The 22,228-nt window shown below is 40.9% G+C and overlaps 3 protein-coding genes across 4 annotated transcripts; all 3 read left to right on the top strand.

Moving 5' to 3' along the window:
• The first annotated feature begins 7,515 nt into the window (after positions 1 to 7,515).
• LOC108124320 (uncharacterized) lies at positions 7,516 to 9,948 on the top strand. Its single transcript, XM_017239934.3, has 6 exons — positions 7,516 to 7,761; positions 7,815 to 8,156; positions 8,216 to 8,498; positions 8,553 to 8,791; positions 8,844 to 9,581; positions 9,810 to 9,948. Exons 1-6 carry the CDS (start codon positions 7,610 to 7,612, stop codon positions 9,910 to 9,912), a joined length of 1,857 nt encoding a protein of 618 aa, XP_017095423.2. The 5' UTR covers positions 7,516 to 7,609; the 3' UTR covers positions 9,913 to 9,948.
• An 859-nt stretch (positions 9,949 to 10,807) lies between these two features.
• Cks30A (Cyclin-dependent kinase subunit 30A) lies at positions 10,808 to 12,014 on the top strand. The gene is made up of 2 exons (XM_017239931.3): positions 10,808 to 11,161; positions 11,251 to 12,014. Exons 1-2 carry the CDS (start codon positions 11,106 to 11,108, stop codon positions 11,420 to 11,422), a joined length of 228 nt encoding a protein of 75 aa, XP_017095420.2. The 5' UTR covers positions 10,808 to 11,105; the 3' UTR covers positions 11,423 to 12,014.
• A 1,435-nt stretch (positions 12,015 to 13,449) lies between these two features.
• Eaat1 (Excitatory amino acid transporter 1) lies at positions 13,450 to 21,610 on the top strand. 2 transcript variants are annotated; one of them, XM_017240348.3, is made up of 11 exons: positions 13,450 to 13,669; positions 17,481 to 17,803; positions 17,864 to 17,959; positions 18,020 to 18,187; positions 18,249 to 18,291; positions 19,127 to 19,169; positions 19,230 to 19,413; positions 19,472 to 19,602; positions 19,666 to 20,095; positions 20,155 to 20,251; positions 20,322 to 21,610. In XM_017240348.3, exons 2-11 carry the CDS (start codon positions 17,619 to 17,621, stop codon positions 20,382 to 20,384), a joined length of 1,440 nt encoding a protein of 479 aa, XP_017095837.1. In that variant the 5' UTR covers positions 13,450 to 13,669; positions 17,481 to 17,618; the 3' UTR covers positions 20,385 to 21,610. The 2 variants fall into 2 exon arrangements, with proteins under 2 accessions (XP_017095837.1, XP_070133441.1); XM_070277340.1 differs by having other exon boundaries at positions 20,307 to 21,610.
• Positions 21,611 to 22,228: the final 618 nt, after the last annotated feature.

Here is a 22,228-nt window from a genome sequence, read left to right as displayed (position 1 = left end):
GCATTTGTCGCAATGTCTCTCACTTGGAATTGCACACTTTATGGCTGGCTCTAAAACAGAAAAGGGGGACCGAACTCGCTTATTACTTTAAGTAGCTTCTAAGCTGGCAAAAACGAGCTAGACAACAAAGAAGCTGCAAGGGGAGAGCCAAATACTGAAAACAGAGACCATTTAAAGTCGCCACAAAGGCGGCTGAAAATCAGACGGAAAAACGTGCCCAGGATATAACATTTTTATAGCAGAGAGTTCTCTGTAGGCGTTGCACTTTCTGACTCTCGCATCCTGCAAGCTCTCTTGATTTTCAGTTTACCCTGTTACCCGGTACATTTTTTTCAAGTCTTTGTTTTTTGTTTATTATTTTCTAAAAATTAGTTTTTAAATTAATAAATTTATTATGCTGCTTCAAACTATTAGATTTCGATTTAAAAGTTAAAATATATTGTTTTTGTCCTTTAAACTTTTCAATAATCAAACTCTGCTTACATTTTAAGGTCCTTTAAAGTTTCTGTTAGCAGCAGAAGTCAAGACAGTAACCATGTTAAAGTACAAAAATCGCATGGGAGATTTTTAAAAAACTGTTAAAACTAAGCTCCAAGAATCTTGGTTCTTCTTTATAATTTTTTTCCCTGTATGCTAGCTTATTTTTTGTTTAATCTTGGCCTTCTTAGGTTGCTTAATACATATATTTATTTTTCAAATTCTGTGAATATTTCAAAATAAACACATATTTATTATAATGCGAAATTCTTATCATAATAACCTCATTTTCCACTTGACTCAAGGCAACAGCAATTTACAGCCATCATATGACGAGGGGAAATATTCAAAACGCCGGCACCCAAAATGTAATTTCCTCGAACATAATAATTATAAATATTATTCCAATTTTTCATGCCCGTCCTGCTGCCGTTGCCGTTGCCGAACGGCTCTTGAGAAAAAGTTATCCACTCATCTCGCATGTCTAACGAGCATAAACGAGCCACCAACTCACGCAGACAAGGCCAGGGAAAATGGCTAATGCGTGTGTGGGGTGGTAGGCGGTAGGCGGAACCGTTCAACCCGTCGGCAGACAGCTGTTGCTGCCACGCCCCCCCGCCCACTGCCCCGCGAAGGCACCCAAAATCTGAGGAGTCATTCGGGTAGCTGATTCCCGTCATCTTCTGGTTTATATTTTTACGGTATTTTAATTTAATGCCTGTTGACATTTGGTTACACGCTTATGGCTGCTCCCGTCAACAACAATGTCCTGCGCCCACACCTTTTCCCCTTCCCCCCCTTGGGCGCACTCTTGGCCCAATTACGCAACTTTCAGGCAATGAGGTTGCCTCGACAGTTGTTGCGCCAAATTTGCTTTGAGATAAATTGTTTGGTTTCTCCTCCTTGCCGAGGAGGAGGAGGAGGAGGTCCTTTTCCCATGACTAGCTGATGGGACACTTGTGGTTGAGTGGCTCGGCGGTCCCGGCAGAGTCGCAAAGCTTAATAATGTTTTTCGTATGCATGACAACGACTGTAAATTGAGTTGCCCAGCAGAGCCTGCGGGAAGTGGGCTGAGGAGGTGCTGAGTTTGCTCATTAGTCCAATTTTTCGGACAGTCACGAAAAATGTTTGAAATAACAATGGCAAACAAAGGCAAATGTTGGACAAACCCAATAAGGCATTCTTGAAAGAAGTGTGGAAAACTACATTTCCATGTTGAGAGTTTCCAATATTCATTTCATTTGAATAAGTAAATCCTTTTACTTAACTTTTCCAACCTTTGACTGGCAGGCCATCAATGGCCTGAATAATAAATAAAATGAAAACCTTTTTGTGAAATACAAAAATAAAATGTTTTCTTAGAAATTCGAAACTAACCATTTCCATTTAATCCCCATTGAAGCAAGATGACTGCATTTGACTGAAAGAGTAAGAAAATTGACCCAAAAACTGGACATTTCAGGAGAATGAAAATTCACAAAATATGCAGGATAACCGAATAGCTGAGGAAAATTGCATTTCGTTGAATTGATGGCTAAGGCCAAAAGGTTAAAATTTTCGTAATTAATCACTTTAGGGAGTATGAATGTTACTTGCTTTTAGGCCCCAAGGCAAAGGCCAAGTGAAGGCATTTGGCCATAAAAATCATAAGCCAAGTTAAGTCAGGTTTGTGTCAGAGGAGGAGGAGTAGGAGGCTGGGGCCCACAAGAAGCTGTAGCCACGGGCTGTTGCACATGAAAGTTAACCTCATAAGCCATTTAATTGATTTATATGCGTTTTAATGAAGCTGCAAAACAGCATAGAGAACAGCAAAGCAGCTTAGTCACGTATACGCAGTGTTGCCTCCACCCGTGAGCGTGTAAAATGCATTAATTGAGCGTAATTAATATCAAAATGATTGCCTCAAGGATAAACCGCTTACCCCCGCCTGTCCGTGTTACCTGCAAAACGTTACCCACAGTCTGCTTTTGAAAATTTAATCACCTACATTTTCGGTCTCGAATTTCAGTAATTTCGGAAAATTTTTAATTAATATTTCCAGTCCACAACCCATTCGACCCAAATATGCAAAATGGCTGTGTTCTGCAATTACTGCCTTAACAAGGAAACAAATTAGCTCCTGACCACGGGAAAACCGACCGAATTATGTTGATTTGTTTGCCATTTTCCGAAATATTTCAAATATGCCATCACAGGATATGAGGTGGAGTATGATTTATGGGGAAGAGTGCAATTCTATGCCGGGATAACGCTGTTCTAATTCCCATTAACATGTACAGGGCTGGGCGGAAAATGGAAATGAGTGGGATTAAATTGATACCATAGAGGGGATTAAAACGATGCACAAGTCAAAATTTAATTGAAACTGCAAATGGTATGGAGATTTAAATAAAATATTTTTTTTAGAAAATATAAACACCTGTATGGGACACACATGAGTGCAAAAACTAAGATAAAAGTAAGTTTGTCTATACTAATAACTTTCTTTCATATCCTGATGAAATTTAAAATATAAAAAAAGGATTTTCATTGGCAACGACAAATGCAGGGACCACAATGACAACATCTGAACCCACAGAATTTACATACCAATATGGTAAGCCCAGGACGAAAAACAAGTTAAGCTAAAAAGCGTCAAAAAGTATGAACATACACACTGGCACTAGAACACAATCATCTAGACATTTCGGTTGGAGAAAAAAGAGAAAATAACTAGGAAATTTTTATTTATACAGTTGCCAGGTTTTTTGGGTGTAAAAGGACAAACAACAACGACAGACAACGTCCTGCGGATGCGGATGCAAGGACGAACCCAAAGAAATGCAAACAACAAACAGAGAAACTAAAAGCGCATTTCGAAAATCGAAAAGACCCGAAAGAGCCACAAAATATGCAACCGCAACAAACCAGCTCAAAAGCCACGCCCCCACAAATTCAAGTATGAGTCTGTATGAGTGTATGTGTATGTGTATTTGTAGAGTATGTGTGAGTGTGTGGATGTATCTAGCACGCAATGGCAACGAGATAAATGCACGGAACGCGCACAATTAAATATTCAGAGCGAATATTTTTTGTCGGTTTTCGCCAGTTTGGAATTGCAGTTGAGTACCAGGCCAGCCAAGCAGGCAACTAACCAAAAAAAAAAAACTGAAATAAAATTAAAGGTAATACCCTTATGGTTAGGGTAACTCAGCTATAAGAGTTTTAAAAAATAAATCCCAGATCAACCTTATACAAGAAAGATAATAAGACTCTGCTGTTTTAAATAAATAATATTTTATTTAATTAATACCTGTTTTAAAAGAGTATTTAATATTTTTTTTAGTAAAAAGTTCTTCAAAGTTTTAAGTTACTTTTATAATTGTTGTTTTAACACGTATTCAGACACTGATAAGCTTTGTCAGATTACGAGGCTTCTTTTTTTGGGGAAACATAAAAAATTCACCATTTAGCACACAAATCAGAGTAATAAAATTCTTTTTAAATACAACTATGTAAATATTTTATTAAGTAATGGGAAAATTAAGTTTCTAGGATTTTCACATTCCTTAAACCACACCTTGTGTCGGTGGCTTTTCTAGGACAATGTGGATAGAAATGAATATTCCCGGCGGAGGCTTTGTTAGGAAACACATGGGGGTGCCAAAGCTGCTTGCGGTGAATGTGAAAAAGAGTTGGGAAATCGGAAAAGCGGAAAAGCAAACAGGCCTGTCAGGCCTACAGGTGCAGGTATATTTCTGCCGTTCCAGTGTGCGGGTCCTCTACATCGAAAGGAAGAGGCTCTCAAATGTCGATGACAATGATGGCGATGATGGTGACAGCGATGGCGATGGCGATGGTATGGCGGTTGCGGTTTCCGTTTCCCGTCAGCCAAAGTCGGAGTTTCCTAAGCCAACTGTATGGCGTCCATTTGGCCGTTATCAGTCGTTAACACATACAATTTTGCTATGATGCCTTTGGGGGGCCATTTCTGGATATTTGTGTATCCATTTTGTGTGTGTTGAAGTTTTCCCATTTAAATGCAACAACTTCCTGGCCCTTGAATTGACATTGGTACACCAACTTGGCCATTTCGGGTTTTTGGGCTCTAACAGGGAAAAGTTACTCGAGTGCATTTCCGGCAGCAAAATGTTGCATTTCCTTCTGAAAACTGGACACTGGCTAGTGGGGGCAAAGTTTTCAGACAAAACTTACTCGGATTGTGATGATTAAGTGAGGCCAATTTCGGTCTGGCCTGTGACGTAGCTAAGCCAATAAGCCTTGGCTAAAAGTAATCTACTCGGTTTCGATGTAAACAAGCTTAGTCTGTAGCCGCAACAAAGCCCCAAAAACAGAAACCTATGGATATGCAATTATTTTCCACGCTGCTTAATGCTTTAATTGCATTTTCCTAACAGCCCTTGAGAGGATTTCTCTCCAGCTAGCTAGCTGTTGGATGAAAAGCGTCTCATATTTTCATTATTATTACTTTTCCAGCTCTGGCATTGAAAAAGGGCAAAAATATGCACACACATATATGGCCACACATAAGCAAGAATAACGAAGTGGAGGAGAGGTCCAGTTTGTAGCTGCACCAGGGCGTATACGTAATTTGCATTACAATGAACCCGCCGGCTATCCAGCTCACCTCCTGGCCCCCCCTCCCCGTCCCTGCTCTTGTCGTTTATTGCTGCAAGGTGTATAATTTTGATAGCAATTCTACAAAGGGCAGGGTACTGCGGTTGGGCATGGTTTTTCGTGGATGGAGATGGGCGATTGCTTGCTGGTGAACGCTGCATTTCAATTGAAATAACAATAATTGTTTGCAGCAGCCAGTGGGGCAGCAACCCTTCTCCAGCCCGCCCCCTCCCCCTACCGCCCATCCTTTGTATTGCTTTGTTTTGCGGCTTGGCAATTCTTGCTCTTCTGGCGCTTTCGTCTCCCCTGGATCCACAGGATGCATGGAAATGGCAGGAGCGGATGTCGAGTGTCAGTGACTGCCATTCCCTTACCAGGTTGCCCTCCGGCCAAGCGACTATCTATGCCTTTGTTGCTGGCACTCAGTCTGAAGCGAAAGGGATATATAAATATATACATTTATAAGCAATTAAGTTTAAAACGCTCTACTATTTAAGTGACTGTTTTAGGACAATCATCTGTTCTATCTTCTGATTTAAAATTGTTTATTTATTTAGTAGGACTAAGTACGGAGGCGAGTTCTAGACTGGTTTATCTTGGCCTATTGTTGTGAATTCCAGGACTTTTCCTCTACTTTGCTTGTCAAACAGTTTTTTTTCCACTTCACGCTCTAAGTGATTTTCAATTATGAAGCGCGACAGATGGCAGGGGGAAGATTTCCTGGAAAAAAACAACTACTTGGAGAATGTCAAGGGCTGCGGAAAAACTTTTCGTCCCGTTCACCTGCCGGGTTAAGGGTGAAATGCTACTAAAATGGCAAAAAAAAATAAAAAATATGTCTTGCATAAAAAGTTTTTAATTGCCAAAAAGTAGCAACGAAAGCTGAAATTGTTTTTTTGTTGTAATTAGTTGGGGCGGGCTTGAAGCTGCAAATTAAGGCATAATTATGCACAGCCAGGGACTTGGTCCCATCAAGGGACTTGCGACACTACCGACATCCTCAATCCTCTGAAAAAAAAGAAACTTTAGGCATCTCAAAGTCCAACCACAACAATTGGCCAACAAGTTGTCGCTGGCCAACTGTTCAGACAACATAAACAAAACAAAAAAAAATTGGAAAATATTTGCTTAAAACATAAACTTGGCTCTCATGGCGAAAATGAGCTGGAACATGTGGCAGCAAAACGATACGAGTCCTGTGGAACAAGTGGCAAGAGTGAAACACTCATAGAAAAGTCACTCAAAAAGGACGAAGGGCGTTAAAGAGGGCGCATCGACAATTGCAGCTGACTGGTATTCTTGGATTGCCGTATTCTGGTCATAGACCATTTTCCGCCATTGTTATGCCAGATTGCTGATGGCTCGAGGAAGGAGTGCCGATGGCTGAGATGCAGTGACTGGATCTGGGGTGGAGAGGCGAAAAGGACATGACTGATAAGCGTGGCAGCGTGGCTGTCAAAGGTCGTGATTGATGCACACAGGTTGTAGTTTCCAGCGAGGACAGTGAGAACGATGTGTGAATGACGATCAAGTGCGATTGAGACATGGATGTCAGGATCAAAGTTTGCCAGGACAATAGGCATAGAAAGGTTTTTGTATAGGTATGCAAGGGTTATTATAGTTTCTATCTATTGTACGTATTATATCTAGTAGTATCTATAGTGGGTATCTATCTATTAAACCCACTATTAGTCCCTTTTTGTTTAGGTTATAGTTTCCTTTCCAAAATCTAATGGAAGTCTTACTAGTTCTATCGCCCCTCCGTATGAATCGGTTCATGAATATAGTCTCTACTGTACTTTAATTGCCGTTGGTCTTTCACCTTTGCCATTGTCAGTCCTCTAACTGTAAACGATGTTTCCTCGATGAAGCTCAACTGCAGTCACACGTGTAGGCACACAATGTACACACACTCCAACACCCTACCATACCCCAACACATCTACAGAAATACAAAAATACATCCATACCAACATATTTACAAACATGGCCAAGAACACCAATAAAGCAAGTGCGCGTGTGGCGGAGCTTGAGGTCCCGGCAGGAGGTTTGTTTTTCGCAGGCTCTCTGGGCCACTAATGTCTTTTTCTTGCTCTTTTTTTTATTCCTTTGGTGCTGCCCACCCGCTTGGCCTTTGGCACTTTGTCAATTCACAAACAAAAACGAATTGCACACAGGATTATCGAAGGACTCGCACACGCATGTGTGCACCCAGGTACTCACTTTGCATTTCAGGACCTCGATTTTTTATTCCTTGGCCACACAGAAGGAGTGCCAGCATGGAATATTCTATAAGGTCACGAATACAACAAGAGTTATGAGGTTCGAGAATCCCCAAAAAAAAAAGAAAATGTCTGTGAATGCTGAAACTTTAAATTTGGATCTAACTTGGCACTTTATTTATAAAACTTTTTCATTAAAAATTTCCACCAAAAACACATACAACTCTCCTGAAAAGTAGCATTTTGTGTGTGCGTCTCATAAGTGTAAATAGTAGTTATATTTTTATATACAAGATGACTGAGGATTTTTTCGAGAAGCCCAAGCTGCCCTGCGGCGGCGGTATCAGGCCCAATCCCATCTACCAAAAACTAATGATCGAAAACCTAACCATAGTCAGACCTCCAATCCTGAAGATATTCTATTGGGAGAACTTTGATATACCAGGGTTTGTTTGAAAACATATTAAAGATTATCCACTACTTGAAACCCCTTTTTCAGATTAAACCGAAAATTACGTTCGAACCGTGGACAACATGAACACACTATTGCCGTTCCCATTCGTCAGATCCACAGCCAGCCCCTGAAGATGATTTTCTGGGTGAAGAATCTCTCCGACAAGGATCTAGGTCTTACCTTGAAGCGCCTACAAAACTGCCAATGCCAGCTGCTGCAAACTCGAGTGGGATTCAATCAGTTCCGCCAGCTCTTCCACTGCCCACATCGACGGCTGCTCCAGGTTAACCAGGAGGCCATGAAAATCAAGCCCGATGAAGTGGTGGCTCTTACGGTTACTGCCTACTTTTTCCTCTACGGTGAGCACCTACTCACCTATGAGGTCAAGTAAGGATACTAATAGTCCTCTAATCCCTAAAATACTATATTATATTTAATATTTCCAGCACTGACGATGGGCGGAAGTTTCTTTGGCACTTCAAGCTAGAGATCTCGGCCTTTGACCCCGAGAAATGCCTTCTTACCAAGGAACTCATTCCGGTAAACATTAGAAACTACTACCATGTGACCCAACCCATTTGGGTGCAGAATATCACTATGCAGCACCTTACATTTTCGTTTTCTTCGAGGGATCGGGGTATGAAGCTGCTCAACATGAGTCTTACCGTTCCGAGGCAAAGTGTGTGGCCCCTACTGGTGGACTATCGTCCTCTGGACTACGAGAATGAGGTAAGTGTTTGGAAATAGTATTATGTGACTTTTTTAATAATTTAACTCTTTTAGGCAGAATTACTTCTTTCTTTTGAAACCTCCAAGGCTCGCTACAAGATCAAGGCTAGGGGAGTCCTGTCAGATGACAAGGAGGAAACGGATATGCCTCTGAAGGACCGGGAGTGTGTCGACTTCCTGCATGTCATTTATCCCAACCGAGTCAACTTCGAGGTCTGCCTGCGGGAGGATCGGACTCAGCTGGTTAATGTCCACAATTACGGACAAAAGTGCATGGAGTTCCGCTGGCAGAGGTAAAGCATTACCAACTTTAGAGACAAAACATATATTTCTTCCGATTCCCAGCTATATCATCAATGAATTCTTCTCGGTGGTCTTCAATCCTCCAATTTTCCGGCTGAAGGGTCACCACTCGAAGCTCTGTGAGATCAAGGTGTCCGTTTTCGACCGCCTGGTGCACTTTCGGCGCATTCCCATTGTGCTGGAAGTGCATCGCATTCTGGACCGTGCCACCCTGATCGCCAAGCAGGAGCTGGCGGAGATTGAGTCCATTGACGACCCCAAGTGGAAGGAGGATAGTTACGTGGAGCATGTCTATCTCCACCTAAACATCCGCTCCCTTGTGAAGCCCGTCTCGGAGGCCACAGATGACTTGGATGCTGCCGACAAGATTGATCCCACAGCCGGTCCGGTGCCCTGCAGCCAGTTTGGTCGTGGGATTCCTCCCGGATCCACTGTCAGATCCCCATCAGCGATAGGAGCCGGCGGGGACGGACCACCACCAGCGCCAGTATTGTCGCACGCCATGCTCGAGGAGCAGCGGAAGGAGGCAGAACGCAAAGAGACCATTTCCCGGCTAATGGCCAAGAACAAGCTAACCTCCAACGAGGTCATAGAGCTCAGCATGGCCATTGACCAGCGGATCACCATCTTTGAGAAGCTCTTCTGGAAATATCTCAGCAAGTCCAAGTTCATGCGCATCAACGCGGAGCGGAAGCGGGCCAGGACTGTGAAGACATATGAGCAGGTGATTGCCTCGGAAGTAGAACAAAATCCGGACAATACCTTAGAAGTGGATCGAAAGTAAGTAGAATCAATTTTAATATTTTTATTAAACTAAAATATGAGAGAAAATGGAATGGTTTTGAATTAAAAAGAGTACACAGATTCTTCAAAAACTCTAGTTTCTTTTAGTACTCTTAGTTTACTTTTAGTTTACGCTAAGTTCCCAATTATTAAGCCTTAATTTCCTCTCATTGAATATCCATAAATTTAATTTATTTAAATTAATTATTCAATTTTTCTTTCCAGCCACATTATGGAAATTGTTTCCCGTTTAATGCAGGAAGCCATAAATGACCTGGCCAAGAACTGGGTCTTCATTCCGGCGCAGTACTACGACCGCCATCCTTAAGTGTTCCCACCGTTAACTAAATGCATTGCACCACCATTTTTTGTTCATTTTTTTTATTGGTTTTCCTGGTTTTGGGAAGTTCCTTGCATTCATTCCATTTGTGTGTTGTCCGCACCACAAAATTTATGTAAGATTTCGCACGAGCTGAGAGCCAACGCCTCGCCTTCCGTTTTCGCATTTTGGGAGAATTTATGTGTCTGTGCGGGCAGCCTTTTAAGGGCTTCCCCGTGGACAGGGGGCGTGGCAGGGGCGCAAGGGAATGGTCAGACAATTCGGACGGAGTATTTATGCTTGACAGTTGGGTTGGGTGTGTGGGAAAGCAAGCAAGTGGTCACAGGTTTCTTCTGCAATAATCATAGGTTGCAATTAGATTACTTAATAAATAACGTTTTTATTTTTATCAATAGTTATCTTTTAAAAGCATAACATATTTAATAAATACAATAAGAAAGGAGTTTTACAAATATATTTGAATTATAACGCTTTATATAGCGCCCTCTGTCGTCAGGCAGAACAGACTAACTCTAGTGTTGGTAAACTTTTATATTTTGGCGGGATACCATTTAAACTTTAACTTTTGAAGCTGCGCATTATTGATTAATTCTTTTGATACTTATTTTAAAAACAATATTTTAAAATAAAAACCTGGTAAGAATGGTAAGAATACCATGTCTAACATGATAGCATTTAAAACCAGTTCTCGTTTTTTTACAAAAACGGTAATATAATCTTTTTCGAAACAAGAATTTAATCAATACATTTAGTAATAACTGCCAAATAGCGTTTTTGATAAAAAAAAATTAAGCTGCTAACTATCGCACGCAAAAAAATTATCGATAAATAGCTAAAACTCTAGCCAGCAGCTTGAAAATAGCCAGGTCTATCGAAAAATTCTAAAGTGAGTTGTCTAACACTGTCTGACCGCGTCACTTTTTTCTGATTTAAAATAAACGTAAACGTAAATTGCTGTCGCAAAAGCGTTTGTTATTATAAAAACTATAGAATTGCACGCGAGGAAACAGTAAAAGTAGTGGTAAATAATCCATCCTTGCATAGAAGCTGAAAAAAAAGAGCTAGCCGAAGAAGCCGCTTTCACCCGGCTGCGTAGAGAGACGCCGCATTTTTGCACATTCCTGGGAATTCTAGAAACTTATTAGCGATCGCCGGACTATCCCACAAAAGAAGCGCCCACCATGAGCAAGGACATCTACTATTCAGACAAATACTACGATGAGCAGTTCGAGTACAGGTGAGTGCCGGCCGCAAGCTGGCGAACGTCCAAAAGTGGAGCAACTGTAAAATATCCCCACTCCTCTCTCCCCTCCATCGCCTGGACAGACATGTGGTTCTGCCAAAGGAACTGGTGAAGATGGTACCCAAGACGCATCTAATGACGGAGGCCGAGTGGCGGTCCATCGGGGTGCAGCAGTCGCGCGGTTGGATCCACTACATGATCCACAAGCCAGAGCCACATATCCTGCTATTTCGACGCCCCAAGACGGAGGACTAGAGGAGGCACCACAACCAGTCGAAGCAGAAACAGCACAGGCGCAGCAACTTCTGATACACATACATACCTACATACAAGCATGCCCATAGGAATGCCCATCCGGCAGCTGCTACCGCTGCCTGTATGTATTGGTGGTGGTGGTTGCTGCCAAAACAACTGTTGCTGCAACAACAACAATAACCACAACAACATCATCATTATCAGTAGCAGTTAATTCTTCTGGAAACTACATCTTACTTTTCATTCATACATCCATTTGTAGTGGTGCCATTTTAACATCTTACCTCTTACTTTTAAAATAGCGTCTAGACTCTAGAGCTACACATAAGATTTTGTATGTTTTGTATACCCTTCAGGTGTAGTTGCCATAATGGAGAGGATTGCAAAGAAATAGAACGCCTTGAATAACTACTTTTATCCATTCAAATTTTATAGTATTTTATGTTGCCATTTAGCCATTTCAAACATGAAACTGAATCGAATCGAATCGATAATGTTACAGCATTTAATTTTAAAAGAAATCTGATTTGTGATCTTGAAATTCTTAATCAATAATACCTAATATTAAAATAAATATGTTTAATTTATGGAGAAGCTTGAGGCGTTGATTGCTTTAAGTTTTTCTAAAACAATGAAACAATTTTTATTATTTTATTTATAAGGGATCTTTTTCTAATAGTTTCTATAACTATAAAGTATTATTTTAGTTGCTTAACAAGCTGCCTCGTACCTATATTCTGTTAAACCCACAAAGATTAGGCCACTGCCAGCTTGATTGCTCCTTGAGCCCCATCGAAAGGCTCATCCGCATCCAACACCGATAAGTATCTAATTATTTAGGTATTTATATATCATAATATGCAAAACATACATATCCCATATCCAACCTCAACATTTTGTGTGATTTCTGAAATTTCCAGTGTCAAAAATGAAGATCGACAGTTCCGGTCCCAATGTGTGAGTGTGCTGTCCATGGCCGATCCGAATCTCAGCTCAGCACACCTCTCCCCCAGAGATATGACGATCCAACCGAATTGGGACCAGCAAGTGGATGACGGTCTATGTTTAGGGACTCCGGTCAGCGGTGTCAACGGCGTGCCACTTAGCCACATCCCATCCTCTGGCCTGCTCTTCCGCAGTTAGAGCTCACCACAGCGATTTCCCACCAGCATGGAACTGGAACTGGCCCCCAAGGCAAATCGAATTGAAGCGGATCAAAGGCACCAAGCTGCAGCTGGGCTGCTGATTTTTATTACTATATATTTCTGCTGCGGATATTTATTATGGGCGAATATGAAACCGGAAATGCTCAACTAACATTCTTTCGGTCACCTAAGTCCTAAATCTTGCCCACTTTCTTGCCGATCCCTTTGTATTCCCGGGGTCTACTCTCAATCAAGTTCAAGTAGTCCATGGTAAGGGCCATTGTTTGGCATCATCATTCTTTTTGGGGTGGTTTGTTGCGATCTTTGACACAATTTAAATGCACAAACTTGACCCACTTATCCGGTAAGTTGGTGCTATGTCGTAATAAACCAGATTTGGAGATAAACTTGCTTTCTTTTGTAGCGGAAAGCGGAGTGGGTAACCTTGTGTCAGGAGGCAATTAACAACAAAATGAGGCTGATCAGAGAGAATCGTTATAGAATGCAGCGTCTAATGAGGAGGATGCCGTTTCTAAGTAGGACCCAAGAAGCTGCCAATAATGAGCTCCTTTTCACTGCACTCCTGGAAAGGAAAGCGAAACAAGGCACGATAAATTACGCGGCCTACACTGCGTATACGTTACGTGAGATGCGGTGAGAGCAGCGCAGTCAGCAGTCAGCAGCCACCAAGCTTAGCAGAGGCTGAAGCTGCGGCAGCGACAGCTGCTTTTGATGAATGAAAGTCAACCCCCCCCCGCACACACACACAAACACACTACACCCGCTGAGACGGATGCCGTCGTTGGCGTCGCTGCCGCAGAACAATTTGCGCGGTAGCTGACTATATTCGAATTTGATTTCGATTTAGTTTTAGTACTGTTTTGCAAACCGACGAGTCAGGTTCTACTGCGTTGCCAGCAGGGCTGACTAGACCAGATCGGTGTGAGTGATATACAGATATAGTAGTCCCACGATCGCCGCGTGCTCGAGACATCGCGTCTCCCGATCCCATTTCGAACCCATCCGATTCGATCCTCCGCCCCGAAAAAGGGTTTTTCAAAAGCTGTTGCCCAGCTTGCGGCAAATGTGAATACTTTTGAAAGTAAGTGTTTCGGAAAACTGCTAGAAAACTATTCATAAACTACAAGAAAAATAATATAATGACAATAATGTGCAGTGCTGAAATATTTTAAAAAATATTATAGTTTTATAAAGTTTATAAAGGAAAAGGACTCGGTTCCTTAGTACCTCTTACCTTTAAATACCTCCTGGTGGTGGGTAAGTTTTTATTGGGTTTACTGGTATCCTGTATTAGCATTAATTCCCTAAAAATCGGGATTAAAAATTTTATAAAACCATATTGGTAGACATCGACTGCCGTGATTGAATTCTCATCATCATCGATTTACTCTTCGCGGGTCACAAGAGAGAAGCGTGAATAATTTCCGATTTATGAGACTGATAAGATTCTGAATTGCCGCCCGACTAACCTTGATTGAGCGCCCACCGACGCCTCGACGGGGGCGTGTCCGCCCGTTTACGCGGTTATGTGTCTTTCGCTTTCTTTTTAATTATTTTTATTTTTAGCCCACAATGCACTTTATTTGTGCGATGCACCAAAATACTTTTATGTTCTCTCACGAGTAGGAAAAAGTAAGCGAAAACGAGAGAAATTATTCCGCGAAATGCATGAGACAGATAATATTTAAAATTTAAATATTTGAGTGTCACATGTCTGTCTTTAGTATTTCCCTAGATTAATTTTTGCCGAATCACCAGCCAGATAACCATTAATGAATCAGTTTGATTTAAAGTCTGGAAATGTAGTTTCGTGCTTTTTTAACTCTTTGGTTTTTTGCGGAACTCGAACAAATCTTGATAAAGTAAAAGTTTATGGAAATTGTGGGGCTACCGTTTCGAGATAGTCAGACAGACAGTCTGTAGATTACTGCGTCGTGGAGAGGTCGAGATTATAGCGTCATAAAAATATATTTAATAAAGTAATCTTTTTTTTAAATTATGATTATTCATTGGCTTGAAAACTTTATTTCATAAAGATGAAAAGATGTCGATTTTATAACCTGTTAAGCATTTCTTAAGGAATTTTTAATCAAAAATCAAAGCCTAAACTTATTTTATAGTTCTTAAGAAATTTGCAATTATAAGTTCATAAATTGTGATAATATTTTTCATTAACATGCAACAACAACAACCGCCTCCACCAGACATATTTAGCCAAGATCGGGTCAGTTTCAACTGGTTCTCCCCTCCCCAGACTTACGTTTTATTAATGAATTTCCTCACATCGGAAAAGACAAATGGGTGGGGTCAGCCTTCGCCTCCCCGTAGCCCCTCGTCTGACCCCACCCCCGCCCAATGCAAATCAATTTGCATTGACAATGAATTGGCTGAAACTCGAACATGGGCTCTCAGGAACACAGTTTGCATTGCATTAATTAGTTGGGTAGTAAAAGCGCGTTATATAAGTCAGATTATATGACGTTAATTAGTATGCATCTCTGGATATATGTTCACTTATTCAGATATAGATATTTGTGTTTGACTACCGACAACAATAATAGACTGCTGCGATCATGTAAACTGCCTGCCAATCAACAAAAAAGATGGCGAAGAGACGATTTTCCATAAACACACGTATGGAATGTTTATGAAATGATATATCTGACTTGCTGGGAACTGCAGCTCCCGTTTTCGGGCCAATTAGAGCTTCGGGGTTTAGTGCCTCGCTAACGAAGCCAAAGATTTCAAGTTCACCCACGATCACGGGCGGGGTGGATGTCAAAAGAGCTATCACGTTTCTTTAATAATGGTAGTTTTTCTCATTTCCGCTTCGGGTGAAAACCATCCTTTTGGCAATGTACTTTAATTATGTGAATATTGCCATGGCGACGTCCATGGATCAATGCTACTTCCGCTGCAATTGAAATTCAAAGACAACTGCAATACATTTTTTTTTCTATAAAAACAAACGCAATTTCTGCCTACATACTATACGAGTGTATAAATATGCATGTAAACAATTTGATTTGCCTTACTCACGGTCAAGTTCAAAGTGAAAAATATGAATAAAAATTAAACCAAACAGACAACGGCGATTTAATCAGTTTTCCAAACGGGGCTTGCTAAATAAATTAGTTTTTGTAGTGCAACTGTGCGCGACTGCACTCCAAGTACACACTCAAGTTGCTCGGGTTTTTATTAATCAAATTAATTTCTTATCGGTAGTTAAACTTGGCCCAGCCACCTCTCACCCTTTTCAATCAAAGGCAGAAAAATACCCAAAACCATTCGATTTAAACACCCTGTACCTTTCAATGATATGACACGGCTGACAAAGTACGGAAAATAAAATTGAGCGCTCTCCGTCAAAGGCCTCTACATATATCAATGGAATATACAGACACCTGTTACCCATCCACCCAGTCGACCTGGGCACATGCCAATCATCCACTCAGAGACGAGCCACTCTGTAGTTACATCAATTAGGCACAACCGCAGATACCCGACCGAGGGGCCTATCAGACACATAATGGCATTATCATAGCATCTGTTGTCCAAAGGGTGTGGAGCCACCAGACAATTGTCATCAGTGATCTCATAGTGGAGATTTAAATGTTGTTTATTTAAAGGAAAATTTAATTTTTTAGGTGCTACAGGTTAAGGGAAATTTACTTGAAACTGGTTTCAGAATTTGTTAATGATTTTATTGGTGGAAAAAAGTTCCAATAAACAAAGTAAACAAATGCCTACAATAAATTTTACTAAAAGCGTTTGGAAAAAGCTGTTTAGGTATCTTTAGACAAACCATTTTATTTTAATTCTAAGTACTTGGTTTATCGCTTAATTTCTTTACAACTAACTAACAAATGGTTTGGAATCTAAGCTTCAGAAAGACCATTTAACTTTTCAAGGAAAAAGTTCCTGGAATGGAATAACACCACAAGGGTTTTTAGTCACTTTATTAGTCACTCTAATCTAATTCTATTACTAGACCAAAGTGATCTCAATCTCATTCTTGCCGTCACTTCAATTGCAATACAATTGGCCAAGTAATTGCAAAGTGCGAACAATTTTGTTGATTAATCCGGAATGGTTGTCCCAATTGAGAGGATATATGGCGATGACCATGATTCGCTTGGCTGACAATTTGGGTCACTTTCCCGAGATGAAGCCCGACTTTATCGGATCGCATCATATTGATCTCCGTGTGCTGTTTACATTCCGCCCTTGCACCCACTCAAGACAGGGAATTAGTTTCTATTAGTCGTCGTTGGATCGTTTATGTAAATTTATTTGTTTGGCACGTTTCCGATGAACTTGTTTTCCATTGCTGCTCCAACGCCTCGATTAATTGAGTTGCAATTCGTTTGTTTTTAGCACATTTGTGCATTGTGTGATAAAGTGTCAAAGCCAAGTGAGAAACTGGCAGGCGTCAGCTTAATAATTGTTTGGCAATGTTTGAGTTTGCCAAACATCAAACTTCCTTCCGCCACGCTCTCTCGAAAGAAGCATTTTTCAAAAAAAAATATATTTTTTGAAATAAGCCCAGCCTTGAACAACATCCGTCCGGCTTCGTGTCAAAAGTAACACCCCTCGCCAGGGCAAAGGGGTGACCATAAATCACACAAAAGCCCAGCTGCCCGATGCGAATCATTTCGGGGGTTGTAAATATCTGCGTTGTGCGAAAGCTCAGTCGTCGATCGTTGGTCGCCCCGTGAGGAGGAAACGCTACAGAGTAACCCCCTCGAAAACATCTGTCCCCTGGATGGAACTCGTTTTCTATCTCAATTCCTTATAGAAAAACTTTAGATAATAAAAGTTGAGCTTTTCTTAGGTGATTTTTCGAGGAGAATTCAAAACATCCTTATTCATCCTCAAATCCTTACTTTCAGGTGACTTAATTGTTGACTTAGTTTTTTATTCCTGGCAGAGTATTGCCTTGGTCTAACGCAAAGACTGCTTGTAGAGGGCTACCAGGAGGATTCAGGGTTGCATAACCCTAGCCCCAAGAAAAACAAAGGACCGCAGCCATGACGCGACCCAAGCAGGATGAGAGCAAGTTCAAGGCCTTCATGCAGGAGAACGTCCTCACCATGGCCACCGTTATTGGTGTCTTTGTGGGCGGACTCGTTGGCTTCATCATCAAGAACAGCACAGGGGAGTGGACGAAGCGTGAGATCATGTACATATCCTTCCCCGGAGAGATCTTCTTGAGGTGAGTAAAAGATATAGGAAAGTCAGTCTCAAAAAACCAATTAAAAATCTATAACTCTAGAATGCTGAAGTGCTTGATTGTGCCTTTGTTGGTGTCTTCGATTACCAGTGCCATTGGTGGCCTGGACTTGAGCATGTCCAGCAAAATTGCCACCAGGTGAGCTAAAAGAAACCTCGTTATTAAATACCTTTACAAAAAGAAACCTCTATATTCCAGAGCCATCACATATTACTTTGTGACCACCATTTCGGCCGTCATTCTGGGCATTTGTCTGGTGACCACACTGCGTCCCGGCCAGGGAGCCAAGATCGTGGAAACCCAGACGGAGAGCATTGACAAGGCCTCCAAGGTGCTCACTCCCGATACCCTAATGGATCTGGTGCGGTACGTGATTATTAAACGATTTATTATCTATAGCTGATTAATTTTATTTTCTTCTAAATAGAAACATGTTCACGGACAACATTATTCAGTCAACCATGTTCCAGGTGAGTTGCCCCTTCCACTTGCATCAAGCATACGCACTGTGGGCCAAAGTAAACGAATAGAAAAATACATATATCTGTGGTAGCGGTAGCAATTATTCAATTCTTTGCGGTTTGGTGTGATTTTGATTGAAACAAAGCGCGACACATAATCAAAACTGTCATGATAGGGATACCGCAATTTCAATTACGATCCAGCATCAAGAAGGGGGACTGGCCAGCGAGTGCTTCGCTCCGGTGTGACTGTGAATATGTGCCTGGGTCTGTGCTTAAATTTCAATTATCGCATATATAGTACGGTGACAGACAGCCAGAGAACGTGAATGAGTATCAGAGTGGTCAGATCAGCACGATTTAGGAGACCCCAGACGCAAATTGAATCAAAGTACTTAGCTGTGCCTGTGTGGCAGATATGTGGACATTGTACCTCCACATAAATATATAATTATATGCTTACATATACTATTTATTATACATTGTCCGTGTAGTATGTTGATGTAGGTAGGCAACCAAATGAATATTCATGCGCACAATTAGATTATTGTTGACTCAATGAAGGGGAATAAAAAACAACGTCGACTTTCGCTAATGCAAGTCCAACCTTCCAATGAAACAAATATGGAAAATATTATTGCAAAATCGCCACAGAAGATGGGAGGATGGGAATTTTTTGTTGACACGTCACTGGTGAACTTTTTGTGGTCTCAGAGTTCAGACAAAGCCCATAAACATGTCTTTTTCGATTATCAGTGAGTTGAGCAAGTTAAATAGCTTTAATATTAATTAACCCAAGGTGCTTAACCAAAAAAATAATATTGAAAACCTATTTCTTTCTTAGCACCGCACTGAGATCTATGAGAACACCACCATTAGCCCAGCACGTAAGTTTCTTGGAACTTCAAGGAAGCCTAAATATTAAATATCATTGATATTCTCTTCAGAGCCCATGGAGAACTGGGAATTCAAGTCGGCTCAACGCGAGGGCTCCAATGTCTTGGGTTTGGTCATGTTCAGTGTTATTCTGGGTACCACCATAGGCAGAATGCGGGAAAAGGGTCAACTGCTCCAGGATTTCTTTACCACCTTGAGCGAAGCTATGATGACTATCACTTCCTGGGTGATCTGGTAAGTAATCCAAAACAAATTTGAATAATGCTAGTTATTTAATAATTAATCTCTTTAGGATTTCTCCTCTTGGAGTGGGTTTCCTGATTGCCGCCAAAATTATTGAAATGGAATCGATAGCAGCAACAATACAGTCTTTGGGATGGTACTTCATCACGGTCATGATCGGTCTTTTCCTGCATGGTTTTGGTAAGATTCAGAAAATAAAACTTTATTCTAATTCTTCAATATGGATATTGCCATTTTCAACAGGCACCATTGCTGTGATTTTCTTCCTGGGAACTCGACGTCTGCCCTACCGCTTTATTGCCAAACTGAGTCAGGTCTTGGCCACGGCATTCGGTACTGGATCCAGCTCGGCCACCATGCCCCTGACCATCAAATGTCTGGACAGCATGGGTATCGATCCGCGTGTCACTCGCTTCGTCATTCCCGTCGGTGCCACCATTAACATGGACGGAACCGCACTCTACGAGGCCGTGGCTGCTCTCTTCATTGCCCAGTACCGTGAGATGAGCTACTCCTTTGGCACCATTGTGGCCGTGAGCATAACAGCCACCGCGGCATCGATCGGAGCTGCCGGAATCCCCCAGGCTGGTCTGGTCACCATGGTCATGGTGTTGGACACAGTGGGTCTGGAGCCAAAGGATGTATCCCTCATCATAGCTGTGGATTGGTTACTGTAAGTTTGAGAAAAGAAATCATCTTAATGGATGTATTTAAAAATTCTTCCCCTATTAGCGACCGCTTCCGTACCACCATCAACGTGATGTGTGACGCCTTGGGCACAATTTTGGTTAATCATCTGTCAAAGAACGATCTGGCCAGTGTGGACAGGGTAAGTCCAGGTTCTCAGGACCTTTAGCTATATTTGTATTTAAATTCAACAATAGATCTCCTCCCAACAGATTAATGCCGAGCCCCATGAGCTCCTCGAGCTGGGGGCCAATGGCCACGAGATGAAGGAATGAAGGCAGTCTTCGCTTGGCGCCTATAACCGCAAACGATGAGTGGACATGGCCCGACTGTGGGCATGTTTCCACATCCTCCCCAGCAACGACAGCGACAGCGATGACTACGACGACGATGATGTGGAGTTTTAAGTGGGTCATTGCTGAAGAGGTGACAGGCTGGGGTGGATGCATCACGTTTGTTTGCGGATAATTATGGGTGACCAAGTCGCATCTAATTTCCAGATTGATTAATTTGAAGCAGATCCCTTGGGCACGGGGCCGGGGGACTGCCAGAGTACAAGTACTAAGCCAGCAACGAATTTAAGTGACATATTCGTTAACTAGTTTGTTTTTCCCAAGAATAAATTAAATCGAGACAGCAGCAAGCACAGAATATACATATGATTTAAGATCGAAAACAAAAGAACATTTATCGTCTAAATTAGAGATACTTTCATGGTGTAAATAATTTTTAAATATAATTAAATTATATTGAGTTCAAATTTGCATTACATTCTCCCATATGATTAGTATTAACAGCGAAACGACACAAAAGTTAAGTCAAAGCAAGCAAAGCCAAGAAATCGCATTTTTTAGGTCGCAAATTGTTGAGATCCATGAGATTCGTAACTAGTATTTCTTTAAAGTTATTCTATATACAGTGTTCAGACCTAGAATCCAAACATTTCAAATCTGAAAAACAAAAACAAAAAGACGAATAGGAAACTAGCAATAGCCAATAAATGTCTAATGCCATACAAGCCAAAAGAAAATTAAATCGAATCAGAATCAGAATTTCTATTGCCGTTACAAGTTCGTGTTCATAGTTGAGCTTTGTAAATACTTAATAGCTTAAGTATACATACATAAATCTTTATGCAAAATATTTATATTTAAAGCGTGGAAAACAAATTCTTGAATGACAATAATAGAGCGCTGCAATAATCAGACAGCCATTCAATTTATATACGTAACACATTATTTATTACATTTATGCAAAACAAAACAAAAACGAAAAAAACTAAAACTTAAATTAGGTCATATTGGTAGAAAAAGCCAAACATAAAAATATTTAAATACAAAAGCCATAAGATTATTAAAATGTTTGCCATGCTTTCTGCAAAAATAAAGTTTGACGAATAAGAACCGAAGAATTGTTTAGGTTACGAATCATCTAAAAATGTTTGTAGTTGTGTGTAGTCTAAATATATGTTTACTAATAAATCTTTATGAATATTACAAGAGCTCTTGGTGTTTTTTGAAAAACAATTACTTTGACTTGGTAACTGCCTCAAAGGTTATAGAGCCACTGGCCTACAGGGTTTACAACCAAATAAAAGCTTCCAAAAGCGGCCATAACTTCTATAGCTTTTGTCGGGTTTAAGATAGGTGGCGTTGGCTTAGAACCTTAGCATTTAAAAAATATATATCTTAAAAATTGTTTACTTTTTTTCTCATACCAAGTTTTAGATTTAGTTTAAGTTCAAATTAAAACTTCTGTAAATTTATTTACTCCCCTTCACATTTTTTAACAAAGCAGGTAAATCTAAGCAAATTAGATATTTTATTTGCAACAATTTCCCAACCTGTCATAAAAATACACTAAAGTTGTAGCTCTATTAAAGGGGAGCCCTTGTACCCCCCAAAGTTACCATTGCTTTGATCTATCCAGGGTCCCATCTGTGTGTACTTTCCGCCTACCCATGCCAGACCCTTATCCATAAACCGACTCTTTCCAGAAAAAATAACAAACAAAAGGCCATCACGAAAAACAAAGCTCCACAAATATCGAATTGGGGGCCCATCAAAAGGGGGACACCGAATGGCGGAAGAAAAACTTTACATTTGAGCTGGGAAATGCA

The sequence above is a fragment of the Drosophila bipectinata genome, chromosome 2L, assembly GCF_030179905.1.
Source record: "Drosophila bipectinata strain 14024-0381.07 chromosome 2L, DbipHiC1v2, whole genome shotgun sequence".
Lineage (NCBI taxonomy): Eukaryota > Metazoa > Arthropoda > Insecta > Diptera > Drosophilidae > Drosophila > Drosophila bipectinata.
The sequence above is the reverse complement of the archived record's forward strand: the minus strand, read 5'-3'. Positions and strand labels throughout refer to the sequence as shown.

Bases quoted from the DNA above. Each gene is read 5' to 3' on its own strand.
- LOC108124320 (XM_017239934.3), top strand. From the start codon at position 7,610: ATGACTGAGGATTTTTTCGAGAAGCCCAAGCTGCCCTGCGGCGGCGGT. The intron at 8,499-8,552 runs GTAAGTGTTTGG...TAACTCTTTTAG, and splicing joins CTCTGGACTACGAGAATGAG to GCAGAATTACTTCTTTCTTT. The intron at 8,792-8,843 runs GTAAAGCATTAC...TCCGATTCCCAG, and splicing joins ATGGAGTTCCGCTGGCAGAG to CTATATCATCAATGAATTCT.
- Cks30A (XM_017239931.3), top strand. From the start codon at position 11,106: ATGAGCAAGGACATCTACTATTCAGACAAATACTACGATGAGCAGTTC. The intron at 11,162-11,250 runs GTGAGTGCCGGC...TCGCCTGGACAG, and splicing joins GATGAGCAGTTCGAGTACAG to ACATGTGGTTCTGCCAAAGG.
- Eaat1 (XM_070277340.1), top strand. From the start codon at position 17,619: ATGACGCGACCCAAGCAGGATGAGAGCAAGTTCAAGGCCTTCATGCAG. The intron at 17,804-17,863 runs GTGAGTAAAAGA...CTATAACTCTAG, and splicing joins CCCGGAGAGATCTTCTTGAG to AATGCTGAAGTGCTTGATTG. The intron at 18,292-19,126 runs GTGAGTTGCCCC...TTTCTTTCTTAG, and splicing joins TTCAGTCAACCATGTTCCAG to CACCGCACTGAGATCTATGA.